We start from the raw sequence: 17186 nt of genomic DNA, 5'->3' as shown, positions 1-17186 counted from the left end.
CAGTGTAGTGAAACACCACATACACACCAGTGAACGCACACACACTACGTGGCAGTGAGCACACTTGCCCAGAGCGGTGGGCAGCACTATCTGCAGCACCCTGGATCAGTTGGGGGTTAGGTGCCCTGCTCAAGACTGCTTTAGTCACGTACAACAATGCAAACTTTTAAGCTGTTTATAAGTGGCACTCACTGTTTAAGAAGTGACCTCAATCTGCAGCTCTTAAGTTATGTATTGTCAAGGTACCAAGCTCTCGTGTTTATATTTAATAATATTACATAGTTTTGGAAATATGTTCAACGGCATTATTGCACTGGTATTGGAATATGTGAGCTATCTGGAACTGACTCTATGGAAAAATATACACTACATATTAGTGTCTAATTTTTTCAATATGAGACATTTCAAATACATTGTTTAGTTAAAAAACTGATTACACACAGCTACCTGGGTGACAGCCTGATTACAAATTTAATCGTGAATGTTATAATTAAATCAGCCTGGCAATCTATTTCATCATTAACTTCAAAGCAGTCCTGTTCCCGTTCTCTGCACTGCACACTGACACAGCAAAGATCACCCTGTTATATATGCACTACCTAATTTGTCTGGTACGCCTTTGGTTGTCTTGATTATTTTACCTAGGCTGTCCGTCTTGGGAGACAAACCTACTTATTTCTCTACAAGAACAGATGTTGCAACCTAAGAAGTTCCTCTGCCAACACATCATCATAAACCAAAAGTAAAAAGATGCACCCGAGTAACCTTTAGACTTTTGATGTTGTAAACTTTCATTTCGTCAATGCTATTATTCAAAACAAATCCAGTGTAATTAAATATTTGTATCATTATTTCTTTTGTAATTGTGTTATTTTTACAAACTACATCAGTGACACTAACAGTAAATAGACACTTAAAGTTTTTTTAGTACTCATTTTTAAAATTAAGGTTAGTATACTGATTATGCACTTTCAATGTGGACAGTAATTGCCACTCCTGAGTGGCAGATGCTGATGGCTGGTGCCATTTATTAACCCAGTAATAAAATTATGTTTCAGAGTTAACGCAGAGCCTTTGGGGGAAACAAAATAAAAGGGGTTACATACACTCTGGTCATCTATTAGTCAGCCCAGGGCAACACCAATTTACCTCACAAATCTCACTACAATGAAGCACCACAAACCCAAAAAATAAATAAACAAATAAAAAATACATGAAGCCATTACACACTCATCACTCCAAATAATAATGCCAGGACTCTTATAGCACACCCCAGTAGCATAGCCCAATTATTAATAAACCCCCGAACCCAGGCTCCGGCCCACTGGTTTCCACTGAAGTGGTTAGTGCTAGTGGTTTTCATACATAATAATCATGTCTTCCAACAATACTAAAACAATAAAATAAAAAAAAAATGAAAAAGTAATGTCATGGATTTCCACCACAGTACAAAAAGAAAATAAAACCAGTTTAGGAGTATGAGGAAAACAGTGTTTGACTTTGCTTGGCAACTTACAGGATGCTGTAGTAAAATACTACACATTAACATTTGCCCAACAAGTCAGAACATAATAATAAACCCATGTGTTAGGCAAAGCCTGCCTTTATCAGTGCTAGTTCTTTCGTTGTTTTGAAGAGTCTCAGCTACTCTGGAAACATGTCTTCAAGCCTCAAGCACTAGACCAGAAGACAAGCAGGTGAATATTCATTGTCTGATGCATCCCAGCAGACTACATTGCTTTTAACAGGGCACAATATAAGCAACATAATCACCTCAAACGACTGACTGCAACATCCACAACTGCCGCCTTGACTTGAATCAACTAGCAGCATGCAGACACTACAAATAGCATAATAGCTCTTGGTTAGCAATACTACACAACAAACTAAAAGTAGCAAGTTGCTAAACGAAGCTTAAAAAAAAAAAAAAAAAAGCAAGTGACTTGCATTCCACCAGTGCACTGCTAACTTCCACCACCAATGTCCCAGTGGATGAAAATATTCCCGTTAAAACGGAGGCTCCAACCATTAAAAGCGTTTGTTGCAATCCAACCATTCATATGTCTTAAAAGGGCCATAGGACCTAGACAGGTCCTACCTGTTACATAAGGCTTCATCCTTCGTGTAGCTAGTTATTACTGCAGTGTCAGAACATGTAGTCTGTTTTGCTTTGAATATAATGGTTTAGTTAGTTCAGGTAATGTTTCTGCACTGACTTTTTTGTTGGGGACTTTGGTTCTGAACAGCAGGGCTGGGTACGTTTCTATCCTCATAGGAGTGGTCTTCTGTCAACAGGGTCACAAATAGTTTGATGAGTATGAAAATTATGTAAACATACATTCTCATACAAACTCATTCAAACGTCTATCATCAAGACACCAAATATAGGGATATCTTTTGGCAGAATATGTTTCAGACTGTAATAACTGATGTAGGTGGGGGGGTTGCTGCAGCCTATCCCAGCGGTCATCGGGCGGAAGGCAGGATACACCCTGGACGGGTCGCCAGTCCATCGCAGGGCAGACAGACAGACACAGACAGTCACTCACACCTAGTGGCAATTTAGCATGTCCAATTGGCCTGACTGCATGTCTTTGGATTCATCTCAGCAGTATCAGTAAAAACTCCATTTCCCATGATGCTGTGGAACAGGAAGTGAACAAAGCTTAGCCCAGGAAGGAGACTTAATTTTCTCTTATTCCCCACCATGTGGCTGTGTGGCAGCTGTTGTTGAAAAGAGCGACTCCAAACTTCCAAATATTTAAGGCTAGAATATTTTATAGATGTCTTAGTTGCATCGCTTTATTTAGAGTTACCATTAAAACCCGCACATTTTCTAATCTTATTTCTTAGTGAATAATCTGCAGATCCAGGCAATCATCGCCACTTCCTCTTCCTCCTGATTGGCTGACTCGTTGTTTGTATTATTTTTCAAGTAGAAGCGCCGTTTTATTTCTCTCTTGGCTTCTGTGATCTCGAGCTGCAGTAAGTCAGTCTGACCTTCCTGTTCTCTGCTCCGCTGAGCTGTTCTTCTTTAGCGCTTTGCATAAAAATCACTCGAACCCTTGTTGGAAGTGAAACCACTGCCTGAGCCGTTAATTTGCACTGAGAGCGGGCAGCTCAGCTACATTAGTCTGTGGAGCGTGTTTGTGCAGAGCGGAGCCTTTTTTAATGTATGGATTTACAAAAGCGTAAAATAACCGTTTCTGTTCAGCTGAATCTGTTTATGATGTTCTGCTCCAGCTGCAGGGCTAAAATGAGACTCTGGTGAATCTGCTGTATGTAGCTGTGATGGTCTGTTAGCTCTCATTTGTATTTAACTGTAGGCGACCCTTTCCTGCTGCTTCAGTAGCGTGAGAATTAATACTGTTTATTGCTTTATAATATTGATTTACTTTCACTTGTTTCGTTTCGACTTATGTGGCCGGAAAACACCTCATATCTCTGCAGGAACTGGCGAGTTGTGTTACCCACTCAGCTTTAAAGATGGTCTGATATAGTGTTAGTATCTGCATCTGAAACCTCGGTTCCGGATCTGTAGCTCTGCTCTCACTAAATATTCTGGCTGAGTTGACCAGCCTTTAGATCCTTGAGCTCACCCAGGTCAGGCGAAATGGGGGCAAGTAGATTTAAAAAGGGTTTCTTTAAAATACTTGAACACAGTGAATGGGTGTGAACTACTCGCTGAAATCAGTTTAGAGAAAGTGTACTGTGGATTATGGAGACTTTTACACTGGTCTTCAGCTCTGCTGCTATTCAGAACTGACTCTTTCAGGCGTGAAGCGATTCGTGTCGCAGTGCTGAAAACGAAGCGTCCAGTGAGGTACGGCTGCGCACAGCTGAGGTGTCAGGCTCCAGTGCTTTGACAGAGTTTGTGTAATGCTATATTTAGATAGGCTGGCGTTTCAGCTTCGATTTAGTGATGTACAAACAAGGCAGGTGCTGTGCTGTCATGATGGTCTGATGATCTGATGCTGCTCTGGTCTGTATACTTTAATTACCAGTAAAAGTGCTTACTTAACAAACAGTGGAAAACGTTTGTCTCAGTTTGTTTTAGTTTCAGTTCCCTGAAAAATACTGAGCCAAATTTATAAGTGTTTTATAAAGGTACTGTTTTCCAGAGAGCCCCAGAATATTCAGTCCTTTCATAAGGTAAGGTGTGTCAGAAATCTTAAATTTCATCAGTGTCCTTTTGTAGACTCTGAGGTTAAATGCAATCAGCATCAGCGTTTAATATTAATGGCAGCAATATCCCAAAATAATGCCTCTTGCCTCACTTATCTAATTTGCCACCTCAACTGGTGATCGGTTCACATTTTGTTGCCTAGTTCAACATCTCAGTCTACACTGTACAAGACATTATTGAATACAAATGTATAACATGCATCTGTGGCCTGTATTACATATGTAAAGTTAGGAATCCCTTGTGGTATCTGGTGGTTCTTGCAGCTGCAGAAGCAAACACAGCCTGTAGTGATAAAAACACTTGCCGCTGTAACAGTATAACTGTAACTGACAAACCGTCTCAGTGTGGCAGCAGTTGATTATCACTCTCTTCACCTTCTCTGTTGTTAATGTTTTTGTAGTCCTTTAAGAAAGTGATCAATGTTTAAATAGCTAATGTGTACATACAAGCTAAAATATTACATAAAATAAAAGACGGGTGTTCTCTTTATCCATTGCCTAATCCATTTCAATGAATGAAAGCCTTTTATTTTGATCCAATGAAAATTCCATAACAGATCAACTATTTCTTGTTATCCAATAGGCGAAAACAAGTGGACATTAACACCACATGCCTTTTATCTTGTTTTTTCCTCTTCATTTTCTCTTAATTCTTTTCTGTTTTTCTTCTCTAGATGTGTATGTTGAGCATCTTAGACAACATAGTGGCACAGTAATAACCCAGAAGTCGTTAGTGGCCCCAGTGGTTATGCTGCTTATGTTGATTATTATTTAGAGCCGGCACTGTGCTTTGAAAGTATTACAAATGTAGGCAGTAAATTACAAGTAAACATACACTTGGTAGGAACAGATATCACATTCTTATTAGTAGCTATGCTAAAATGCGCAAAACACAAAAAAAAAATAAATAAATAAAATGTTGGATTTATTTGATGTTATGTCAAGTGGTTCCAATGCAATTGTATTAAGAAGCTTTTAAGATGTGTAATTAAATAATATTAAAATTAATGTAGCTATGTTTTTATTAAAGTAGAAAAGGAACAAAGGTAATAGGTTTAGGTTGGAGCTACTCAGCTGTTGTACAGTTATACTCATAGCAGTTTTATATAAGTTACCTACTTATAGCAGTAGGTTACATGGTAACTTGTAATTACAGCCAACATTAAGGCAGCTAGTCAATAAACCATGGAGTGTAAGAAAAATGCACTCACAATAGACGGTAAGCCAAACAATAAACATGAAGAGGGTGTATAAAACGAGTAAAACAAGTAAGACAGTGTGCAAATATAGAATGCCAGGAGCCAATGGGAAAGATGTTGAGTTTTACAAGATTGCATTGACCAAACAAACACCTATGAAGTGAATCGGATGGATTAAATTAATCGAAACACAACTTTTCACTCACTTATATGCATTTGTTAAGTAATGCCAATAACATATCACTGAGATACATTATATATTATGAATGACCAAAGCATTGAGGGATAAGTTAAAAAATAATGTATATTATTTTTAAGTGGCGGCGTAGGGTGAGAGCAGTGGTGCAGCCTGTGAATACTGGCCCAGGTTTACTCATTGAAATATTAATAATAATAACAGTGACACTGGTTAAAACCAACGACAGTGATTTCATTTTTCTGAACATTGGTGGTGTGAGAGACAGATGGACTCTGGGGATATATAAGCTGATCAACTTTCTGAAAGCCTTGCTGAAAAACTGCTTTTATTTTCATTAGTGTTCACAGATGGGTGCAGTGAGATCCATTTCACTTTGAGAAGCTGCTTCTTTTTGCCTCCATCATCACATTTTCTTTTTGTCTCTTTCAGTGTACTCTGGAAAAACTCTGGCTTTCCTTCCTGCGAGTGTGGACTGCCATGCTCTTATATGATTCCTTCATCACATGGTTAGCATTATTAAAACTCATTGCCATAATTCTCTGCAGAGCATGTGATCGTGCTGAGTATGAAATTAGTGGCGAGTGCTGCCCATTGTGTTCTGCAGGTAAGATTTTAGTTTTATTAGATTTAGATTTTTATAATGCTATTTTCATGATGCTGTAAATAACAATGTGGGAACATTGCTGAGGTTCTGTATCAGCATGTAAATAAATATGCACATTTATGTTTGTTGTAATATGTTTATCAAAAGTAGTCACTGACTACTGAACTGTACATGTTGTAAGCTTGAGAGTGGACTGCTGTGTTTCAGGACAACATGTATATAAACACTGCTCAGGAGATTCCAGCACAACGTGTGTGCAATGCAGTCAGTCCACATACATTGATTTTCCAAACAATTTCATAAGCTGCATCTCCTGCACTTTGTGTGATGAAGGTAAAGACTATTAACACTTTGGAAAAACTGTTGTATGCAAAAAATGTCTTGGTCTTTTTTTAATCTTAACGCTTCTTTTACCCTATTCAGTATTTAACATCTGTAAATAAATGATTGACACTTTTTTTTGCTTTGTATTTAATTACTTTTCCTAATTTAATGAATGAGTAACAAATGAGTAAACCTAGAATTAACATGTTTTCCGTGTCCTGTACACATTTTGTACACATCATTGTTCTTTGACCCTCATGAAAACATGAGAAACATCAGCGTTTTACACAAATGTTTTGCTTGTTTTAAGTGACATGCAATTTTATAAACTTCAAAAAAGCCTCCCTCTGCTTTAGGGATCTAGCCTAACATAACTATACCTGTATTGCAAGAGCCACTGGTAGAGTTCCCTTGACATGTGGGAGGGGAAAACAGAATTCCCCTAGAACTTTGATATTTCCCAGAGGTTTTAATTGCTGGGGTCAAACTGGATAACAGGAGGGTTAAATAAACGGTAAAATATTGTTTTACATTTAAATAGTGTGCATTCCTTTATACTGTCAGTGTTGCCACACCTGTATGTACCTTTTAAAAGATCAATGAAGTTTTTTTTTTTGTTTGTTTTTTGTGAGATGGCTGTGCACCAATTTATCTCATAGGAACCCTCTCAAAAGTTAGGATGGGAGTTCAGCTTATTGAGCTGAAAAAAATATGAATGGTTTAACTATGAGCCGTTTTTAGGGGTTCATTTAAAAGAACATCCTTGCTTATGTATTCCATTTTATTTTCTTTCTTCAGGTATTGGATTAAGAGCAAAACAAGAATGCCATTGTGACATCATGTCTGGCAGTCTGCCAACAGCCTCCCCATTTATTCCCTATGGGAAAAAAAAATCCAGTTTGAAAGTTAATATTCCGGAAACTGTTCGTCGGATCGCTTAGAAAAGCAACCTAATCGGGTATAGGCCCTACGATCCTGTAAAATTTCGTGGCTCTAGCTCGAAAACTGTGGGACGAGAAACTGTTTAAATTTTGAGCGTAGAATAATAATAATAACTAGCTTCCTTGCTTATGTATTCCTTTTTATTTTCTTTCTTCAGGTATTGGATTAAGAACAAAACAAGAATGCCAATCATCTGCAGACACTCTGTGTGAACCTCTATTGGGGTATTATTGTATAGAAACACATGGCAAGAACTGCAGAAAAGCAAGACAGCACTCCACCTGCCTTCCTGGACAATATATCAACAAAACTGGTCAGTACTGTACAGTCTGCTAAAATGAGAGTGAATCTAAACTGCTATTTTAACCCTAAAAAAGAATGAAGTAACCATATGATATACACTCACCGGCCACTTTATTAAGTTCTAGGATTAGTGTGGACCCCCTTCTGCCTTCAGAACTGCCTTAATTCTTCATGGCATACTTTCAACAAGGTGTTGGAAACATTCCTCAGAGATTTTGGTTGGTTATTTGAGTTACTGTTACCTTATTGTTGACCATTCTCTAAACCCTATGGAGATGGTTGTGCGTGAAAATCCCAGTAGATCAGCAGTTTCTGAAATACTCTGGTATGTCCGTCTGGCACCGACAACCACGCCACGTTCAAAGTCACTTAAATCACCTTTCTTCCCCGTTCTGATGCTCGGTTTGCACTTCAGCAAGTTCTCTTGACCACCTCTACATGACTGAATGCTTTGAGTTGTGGCCGTGCGATTGGCTGATTAGCTATTTGTGTTAACAAGTAATTGAACCTAATTGTACCTAATAAAGTGGCTGGTGAGTGTAGTATGCCTGATCATTTTTAAGGGATTCTGTATTCAGTGGTTAAAACCTTAAAAAAAAAAAAGAAAAGAGTTACCTTCTTCAAGAAGTTTCACAATCCTCTCTTTTGTTTCAAGAGACATTTCTCTTGTTGGAGCCATGGTTCTTGCCACTCCACTTCGTCCAGCAGCCCTCCAAGGTGTCATGACTGCATGTGTTTTTAACTGCAGACTAACGAATATGAATATATGAATATTTGCAAAAAACAATAAAGTTTATCCGTTAGAACATTAAATATCTTGTCTTTGTAGTGTATTCAATTGAATATAGGTTGAAAAGGATTTGCAAATCATTGTATTCTGTTTTTATTTGTTTTACACAACGTCCCAACTTCATTGGAATTGGGTTGTACTAGTGTCACTTATATTTTAGCTGTTTAGTGTTTGCAGTGAAATAACTGCTACACAATCTCGTGTAGGTCATGTGATTGATATTCAGATAGTCATGTTACTAACTTCTCGGTGTGTGTTTGTCTTTACAGGTACAGCTTTTACAGATACTGTTTGTAAAGACTGCTCGAAAGGTTCATATTCAGATGGCTCTTTCACAGTCTGTAAACCACATAGAAAGTGAGTATAGTCTGTGACTGATCATCTGTATCCAGTAGGCTTGTTCTTATAGATCTAAATACAATGTATTCCTTTCTCAGGTGTGAATCTGAGGGACAGATAACAACCACACCAGGAACAAAGTCGTCCGATTCTGAATGTACAGATAAACGTTCTCATTTTCTCTCTTTAGTCGCCATTTCTTTACCTGCGTTAGTAATGTTAGGGTTGGCATTATGGGTGTTGTATTTAAGCAAAAAAAGAATACACAGACAAGAAAATGAAATTGATTTACCATCAACCCCAGCACAGAGTGACAAAGACAATCATTTATGATCTTTTTTTCCCCCATAATTTGTCTTTGATGTTTGTTCGTTTCACTCATTTGTATTCTTCTCTGTCCTGTGTACCTTTTTATTCATATATATATATATATATATATATATATATATAATATATATATAATTTCTAAACTTTAATACATTTTATAAATGTTTTGCATTTCATTGTCTCTCTTTTTAAGGGCACAGTAACAACGTTACTAGCCTTTGTATGCTGTAAGTGATTTGAGAAATTTATTTATAAAAACAAAAAAACTGGTAGAACATGTGGTTGGCGTGCGTCATTGGATAACACCTTGTGCGTGAGGAAGTTGGATGCCATTCTCTCAGGTTTAAACCTAAATAAAGCATCAGTGACTCAGCATTCTATCAAACCTGATCAGGCTTGCTTGCTTGAATATGGCTTTTCTGCAAATTTCAGTGTACAATTTCCATTTATTTGCTGCATTTAACATGTTGGAAAAAAACATTTGAAATTATTAGTATATAATGTGAATGGAAGCAGAAAACTAAATATCAGAGTTCTAAATTTGCAACTACTGTTTTCTGCGTTATAGATATCATTTGCTGACCTATGCCATAACAATTACCACCCTGAAAGGACCGGCCGTTTTTGGTCCGTTCATGAAGAGGAACCAGAGAGTGGATCACCTGTCCTGTGGAAAGCCTCAGTTGCAGCGGGAGCGCTCGGTGCAGGAAGACAGAACGACTCTCTTAATCAATCAAAGAGTTTATTAAGTCTTCTGCACAAAGAAAGAAGGGCACTCCTTCTTTTATAAAAACACGTCCTGCCTTGTTGCGTACAAGCAAACAGGGTGGACCCAAATAAGTTGTCTAACAGTCATGAAATGCTAAGCTGACACTCACGGACCACCGGAACTGCCCAAAGGAGGGGGGCTTCTGCTCTGTGTACGATAATCTTACCTACGAAAGAGAACAAATGGTTCTGGACAGAATGTTGTCCCGATAAGAGGAGCAAGTTGTTTGTGCAAAACTGCCAAGGACAGTAGCTATGCTTGCTGCAAAGTCTGCTTAGAGCAGAGTTAGAGCAGAGTTAACCCTTTCATTCCCCTCTTTTATGCCTCACCAACTGAGGCATAACAGGCGAGTTACAGTGGTGCGTGAGAACACACATACATATGGTTGGTGCTGGAGATGAGAGGCTGGTATACGGGCCGCGGGGGTCGCATCGCAGAGGCCAGCGCGTAGACCCTTTCCATGAGGCATCTGAAAAAAACAAGGACCCAAACACAACAACAGCAAAACCATACAGATAATGGGGACAGCCAAGGCAAAATAAGGAGTAAGTAGTTAATAAGGAGTTAGTAAGGAGTTAGTAAGGACATATTTAAGAATGTACTGCAAACATGTAGCAAGATCTGTAGTGTTGCGAGTTTTAGAACAAAAATCCTGCGATAAAGAAAGAGAATAATTAATGTGAGGGTAATCATAATGAGTAACATTCAAACAGTCAGGAGACAGACAGATGTGTGCTACAGCCTGCAGAGTAGCAGAGAGATCCTGAGGGGCCGTGACCATGGAGTGCTTGTTCACACTGGAGGGCATCAGGTGACACACGTAGCAGAAGTCATTGGTGTACTGCTTGGCAGTCCAGTTAGCATACTGCCAGAAAACGTTATCCATGGGGGATCCGCCAGCACGTTCCACCAGGCACAGGATTAATATTAGCTGCAACATACTTCTGTAACACAGGACAGGTTAGAGATAGGAAACAAAAATATTTAGACGTCTAACATGTATATACATCACTGCGGGGCTGACTGACATCTAGAGGCATGAATCCACTGTGGGAAAAGATCGGTTAATACCCCCGTGCGTGTGACAGCGAGTGCAGTAGTGGGTTCAGAGAAAGGGGAGTCTGAAAAACCCTTTCTCTCAAATTTCTTGACCAATACCTGATCGCCCGGCTTAAAAGCATGAGTTGGGACCTTGAGAGGGTCTGTGATAGTTTGGTTGACCCTCTCCCAGTATTCATTCAGAACAGTTAACAACCCTGCGGTGTACTCGCTGCGACGCACATCCAAGTCTGCCGTTCCCCCCAGAGCCGATTTCTGACGCCATGGGAGGGGGAACGGACGTCCCATGACAATTTCATACGGCGACAGACCACCCAGAGTGTCTGTGCGCGCCATCCGCAGTTTGGCCAAAACTACAGGTAAAACCTTCACCCAATTAGTAGTGTTCTGCGTCTGCATGGCCTTTCATAACCGCCCTTTTATAGTCCGATTAACCCTTTCGACCATACCCGAGGATTGAGGGTGATAGGGGATGTGGAAAGCCCAGTCTATGCTCAGGTGCTTCGCGAGCATCTGTGTGACTTTGGAGGTGAACGGTGTGCCTTTGTCAGAGTCTATTCCTAAGGGGACACCGTAACGCGGTATGATTTCTTGGCATAGTTTTGTCACAACTGTATTTGCATTTTCTTTATTGCATGGGAACGCCTCTGTCCAACCAAAAATTTATCTACTAAGACCAGTAAATATTTGTACGGCCCTACAGTCGTCATGTGTGTGAAATCGATTTGCCATTCTTGAAAAGGTGTTTCCGGTTTAGGAAGAACTTGGTGCGGTCCGGCCGGTTTTGGGTTATTCTGTGCACATGTAAGACAACGGTCTAATATGCGATCAACAGCAGAGTTCAAATTGTGAATGCAAAACAATTCGGACATGTCACGCTTTACCCCTCTTCGTTCCCGATGCGAAATACCATGAAAATCGGGAACGAGGAACAGAACACAATGTGCGGGCGTCGCGCAGCGGTTTGACGGCTGGATCGTAGCCCGATGACAGCCAATGCTTGATATCAGAGTCCGAGGCGGTGGCCTGAATACAGTCAAGATCAAGACGAGGAAGTAAGTCAACCGTGAGTGCAGCACAGGAGAAGGAAGCCGAATTCATAAAAGGGAAAGTGGGGCCATGAAGAGCTCCGCGTTTCGCGGCAGAGTCGGCGGTATTGTTACCAACAGAGTCAGGGTCGCTACTACGCTGGTGAGCGCGAACTTTAACAACGGCCAGTCGGGAGGGCAGGAAGCTCGCCCTGGTCAGGTCCTCGATAAGCGACGCATGGGAAATGGGTTTGTTATCAGTAGTAACGAAACCGCGTTGATGCCAGATTCCCCCAAAATCATGAACTACGGCGAAAGCGTAACGGCTGTCCGTGTATATAGTGACATCTTGGTCTTGAGCCATCCGATGATGGCTTGGAACATGATCCATCAACATAACATGCTAGGCCAGAAGGCAACGGGGTGGAAGACACGTCAGGGCGAATAGAAGTTTCACCGGCCAGACGGGTCTCGCAGTCATGCACGTCTAGAGTGGGACTGGAGGCGTCGTGTGGTAACAGAAGTAAACGCATTAAAGCGGAAGAGACAGTATCTAGTGAGGAGTGCGGACGCACAGTGAGGTTTTCGATGTTCAACAAAATGTTCTCATAGTCTGCACGCCGCTGAGCAGACAAGTGCTGTGTAGAACAGTTATTTAGGAGCTGACAGACCTGATGAGAGGTGTGTAAGGTCAAGGCATGACCTAAAACGATTTTTTCAGCATCCTGTACCATTAGTGCGCACGCCGCGACCGCTCGGAGACAGGACGGAAGGCCTCGAGCCGTAACGTCCAATGTTTTAGAATAATATGCGCAAGGGCGCAAACCTCCCCCGTGGGGCTGAGCCAGAACCGCAGCAGCAGTGCCCCCCGACTCCGACACCCACAGGTGAAATGGCAGAGCGTAGTTGGGCAGGCCCAAGGCTGGTGCAGACTGCAGTGAGGACAGTAGAGCAGAATATGCACAGTTCATGGCTGTAGTCCATGTGAGGCAATGAGTCATGGCCTGTTCGTGAGTGAAGGAGGCACGCAGTGTTTTGTCATGCGCGGAGCAGTCAGGAATCCACTGTCTGCAGTAATTGATGAGGCCGAGGAAAGACATCACAGCCTGCTTGGTGGCGGGCTTGGGAAGCTGCGTGATGCATGAGCCTCGGTCAGCGGAGAGGAGGCGTTGACCTTGAGATAGTTCATGACCCAGATATTGGACCCGGGGTAGGCAGAACTGCAGTTTCTTTAGTGAAACCTTGAAGCCCAGGGTAGCCAAGCGCATGAGGACCAGTTTAGATGCCTCAGTGTACGTGGAGCTGTCAGGGGCCGAAATCAGAAGGTCATCTGCATACTGCAGGAGCACAGCACCCCCGGGGAGGTCAAAGGTCAGAAATGAGGTCTCGGAGCGACGCGGCGAACGCCGCAGGCGAGTCGCAGAAACCTTGCGGCAAACGAGACCACGTGTATTGGCGTTGGCGATGAGTGAAAGCGAAAATCGGCTGGGTGTCAGGTTCAACAGGAATGCTGAAAAAAGCAGAACTAACGTCTAAGACAGTAAAAAATGCGTGTTGACACGGAATGGAGGTCAATATCGAAGAGACATCAAGCACAATTGGGGCGATAGGCACGATGGCGTCATTAAGGCGTCGAAAATCTTGAGTGAATCGCCAAGAACCGTCCGGCTTGGGGACTGGGTTAATCGGTGTGTTATACGCACTTTGACATGGGACGACCACACCTAAAGAGAGAAGTTTCTGTAGAATAGAGTCTATACCACACAGTTTGTGCTCGGGCAAAGGGTATTATTTAACAAAAACAGTAGTGGGGCTTTTTAGAGTAGCCTCATATGGTTTACAATCAACCCTGCCAACATCATCCTTATGTGCAGCCCAAACAGTGTGTGGTATGGAACGCAGAGGCTCAGGAACCTCTGTGGCATGTGAGACAGACAGCAGAGCAGACACAGGTGATTTAAAGGATTTATTGGCGATGTTGAGATCGCGATTGAAATCTCCCGTGGACACGGTCATGCGCGAACCAGAAAAGGACAGGGATAGACCAAGTTTACTCATTAAATCCCGCCCCATAGGGTTAAAGGGACAATCTGGCATGAACACGAAAGAATGAGTAAATCGCACTGCGTCGCATACAAACTGAAGTGGGGGCGTATACGGAGATGAGAAGGGCTGTCCTGTAATACCCACAGAGCTAGTGATTCTAGATGATAAAGGCCCCTCATAGCGAAGAGAGCGTGGCGCCGGTATCAATGAGAAAATTATAATCAACACCAGATACATTGAGAGACACAACAGGAAGGTCATGATTCAGATGGTTGGCAAGGGGAAGAGCACATTTTGGTAACAAAAAGTGCAGCTGTCCTGTTATTTATCTGTCTTTTCTTAAACCTAACTTGCCTGGCACTGCTGTGGATTGAAGTCCACGTTTCAAAAAATACACAGTAGTGATCACACAATGCAACATCCTTAATAGAGGCTGAAATGTTAAGACCCTTTGAGATAACCACATCCAAAGTGTGACCATGGCAATGTGTGCTTCCAGTCACATGCTGAGAAAGTTCAAAAGATTCAAGTACATCATAGAGTTCTTTGGCGTAATTATCCTTGTGATTATCAATATGAATGTTAAAATCACCAGCAATAACAAAATGATCAAATTCAGTAGAAATAAAAGATAACATATCCGTGAAGTCATCAATAAAATTAGCATTGTACCTTGGAGGTCTGTAGACAGTTACTAATAATATTCTTTGTGCCCCCTTTAAAATCGCATCTAGATATTCAAAAGATGTGAAATCACCAAGTGGTAACTGCTTGCATTGGAAAGTATCATTAAACAGCATTGCTACACTTCCACCTTTCTTGCCGGTGCATGAAACGTTTAAAAAGTTAAAGTTTGGTGGAGCCGTCTCAGTTAACACAATATCAGCACTATATGAGTTTAATGTCTCTGTTAAAAGCATGAAATCAAGCCTGTGAGTTGTAATTAAATCATTAATTATATAAGACTTATTTGTAAGAGATCTGATATTCAGTAGAGCTAACTTAATAACCTGTGCACTTTGTTTCAAAGACTGTGAGTTACCTCCAACATACTGCAGGTTGGATGTATTCACAGTATCTGACCTAAACTCCTTGTTCTTTCTGCTTCTGATACGAACTGGAATGGGAAAGATAATTTGGACACAGGGTCCATGCTTGTTTTGGAAACATGTACCGCTGATATCATCACTGTAGCAGCACAGACCCAAAAGAGAGAATGCAGAAAGGCTGAGCGCAGATGGCGTAAAACCAAACTTCACACACATAAAGAGAGTTTATTCGGTTCACCCCACACCTTTTTCACGTCATACCACGATTTATAGCTTTCATTCATGTAAGATAGGTCTCATCCAGGATCCCCTATGCCCTCATTAATCATGCGATGTGCGGAACCCAAATAGCCCACATCGAAAGTGCCCTCCCTGGGGTATGCGGGTATTTGCGGATTACCTTCGGTCCAACCAGCTAGGTTGGACAAACCCAAATTACATCTACGCATCCATGCAGCCGGTGTCTCTTCCGGCTCTGGTTGGAACGACGTGCCCAGTATGGAAAAATACAGTGAGAGCTGTACTGAGAGTTTCCACTATAGGACGTTCCCTGTCTCCCACTAAGCGCTTAGGTTTAAATGTACCCTCTCTACTCTCACTCTCGTACTCCCGCCCACCCGACAGGGCTGGGTCGGTTCGCTCTGAACACCCAGGTGATCTAGACAACCAGGTAGAGGTCCAAAAACGATTAATTGGACGTACCTGGGTGAAGAGAACACGTCGGAGGTCACCATTTGAAAGGACCGGCCGTTTTTGGTCCGTTCATGAAGAGGAACCAGAGAGTGGATCACCTGTCCTGTGGAAAGCCTCAGTTGCAGCGGGAGCGCTCGGTGCAGGAAGACAGAACGACTCTCTTAATCAATCAAAGAGTTTATTAAGTCTTCTGCACAAAGAAAGAAGGGCACTCCTTCTTTTATACAAACACGTCCTGCCTTGTTGCGTACAAGCAAACAGGGTGGACCCAAATAAGTTGTCTAACAGTCATGAAATGCTAAGCTGACACTCACGGACCACCGGAACTGCCCAAAGGAGGGGGGCTTCTGCTCTGTGTACGATAATCTTACCTACGAAAGAGAACAAATGGTTCTGGACAGAATGTTGTCCCGATAAGTGGAGCAAGTTGTTTGTGCAAAACTGCCAAGGACAGTAGCTATGCTTGCTGCAAAGTCTGCTTAGAGCAGAGTTAGAGCAGAGTTAACCCTTTCACACCCCCACTTCCAGGTAGTAGACATCAAATCTTAATCTTCTCCTTAGGGTTTTCACCATTTCACTTTGTCTGCCATTGTTCACTAGGCAACAGACAAAGTCTGACCATCAGTAAGCTGTCCTTGACTAACAGCTTTAATGACAACAGTATGCCTTGCATTGAAGACATTGCTTACTTATTAATCTCAAGACTGTAAGCGAAGTACTCATAGAACATAGTTCATTGTTTTACCAAGGGGGACATTGTCTTTGGTCTGACCTCAGACACAGTCGCTAAGACATTTAGAATTCAGTTACACCAGTGAGTCAATGAGTGTTTATATTCACATAATAATCTGATAAATGCTGAAAATTTGATTTTGTCAATAATTTGTTCATGTTTACATGCACTTGGGTAAGTAGATCATAGAGAAACTCTGGGTCTACTTGATTCAGGCAGTATTCGGTTTTATGCTTTGTAACCGGTCAATAGACTCATAGAAGACGTGATGTAAACATCAAGTCACTTTAGTGGAAAATATTCATATAGATCATATAAAAGGTGATGAATATTTAAATCCTTTTTGTCAAGCATGTAGTTTGCAGTACAGCAGCAAATTACTGCTGTCAGAATCTTCATTGTTGTTTTTCAGTTTTTGACAATTTAAAAATGCCTGTTTCCCTTTACATTGTATGTAAATTTTACGTTTTAAAAACAAAACGTTGTTATGCTTTCAGCGCAACTCAGTGTGAAAGATTTCTACTGAGAGGATGATTCCTAATTGCTTACTAACATACCATTCATGATAATAGAGTGAACAATAGTTTGGACAGTTGA

At 41.3% G+C, this 17186-nt stretch overlaps 1 protein-coding gene across 4 annotated transcripts; it reads left to right on the top strand.

The window, feature by feature from the left end:
- Positions 1 to 2702: 2702 nt before the first annotated feature.
- On the top strand, positions 2703 to 9855 carry LOC108442905 (tumor necrosis factor receptor superfamily member 14-like). 4 transcript variants are annotated; one of them, XM_037535840.1, is made up of 8 exons: positions 2703 to 2985; positions 6013 to 6187; positions 6395 to 6520; positions 7611 to 7766; positions 8412 to 8473; positions 8816 to 8903; positions 8984 to 9042; positions 9781 to 9855. In XM_037535840.1, exons 2-7 carry the CDS (start codon positions 6061 to 6063, stop codon positions 9004 to 9006), a joined length of 582 nt encoding a protein of 193 aa, XP_037391737.1. In that variant the 5' UTR covers positions 2703 to 2985; positions 6013 to 6060; the 3' UTR covers positions 9007 to 9042; positions 9781 to 9855. The 4 variants fall into 4 exon arrangements, with proteins under 4 accessions (XP_037391737.1, XP_037391734.1, XP_037391736.1 ...); XM_037535837.1 differs by lacking the exon at positions 9781 to 9855 and having other exon boundaries at positions 8414 to 8473; positions 8984 to 9287; XM_037535839.1 differs by lacking the exons at positions 6395 to 6520; positions 9781 to 9855 and having other exon boundaries at positions 8414 to 8473; positions 8984 to 9287.
- The last annotated feature ends 7331 nt before the right edge of the window (positions 9856 to 17186 follow it).

The sequence above is a fragment of the Pygocentrus nattereri genome, chromosome 28 (genome assembly GCF_015220715.1).
Source record: "Pygocentrus nattereri isolate fPygNat1 chromosome 28, fPygNat1.pri, whole genome shotgun sequence".
NCBI lineage: Eukaryota > Metazoa > Chordata > Actinopteri > Characiformes > Serrasalmidae > Pygocentrus > Pygocentrus nattereri.
The sequence above is the reverse complement of the archived record's forward strand: the minus strand, read 5'-3'. Positions and strand labels throughout refer to the sequence as shown.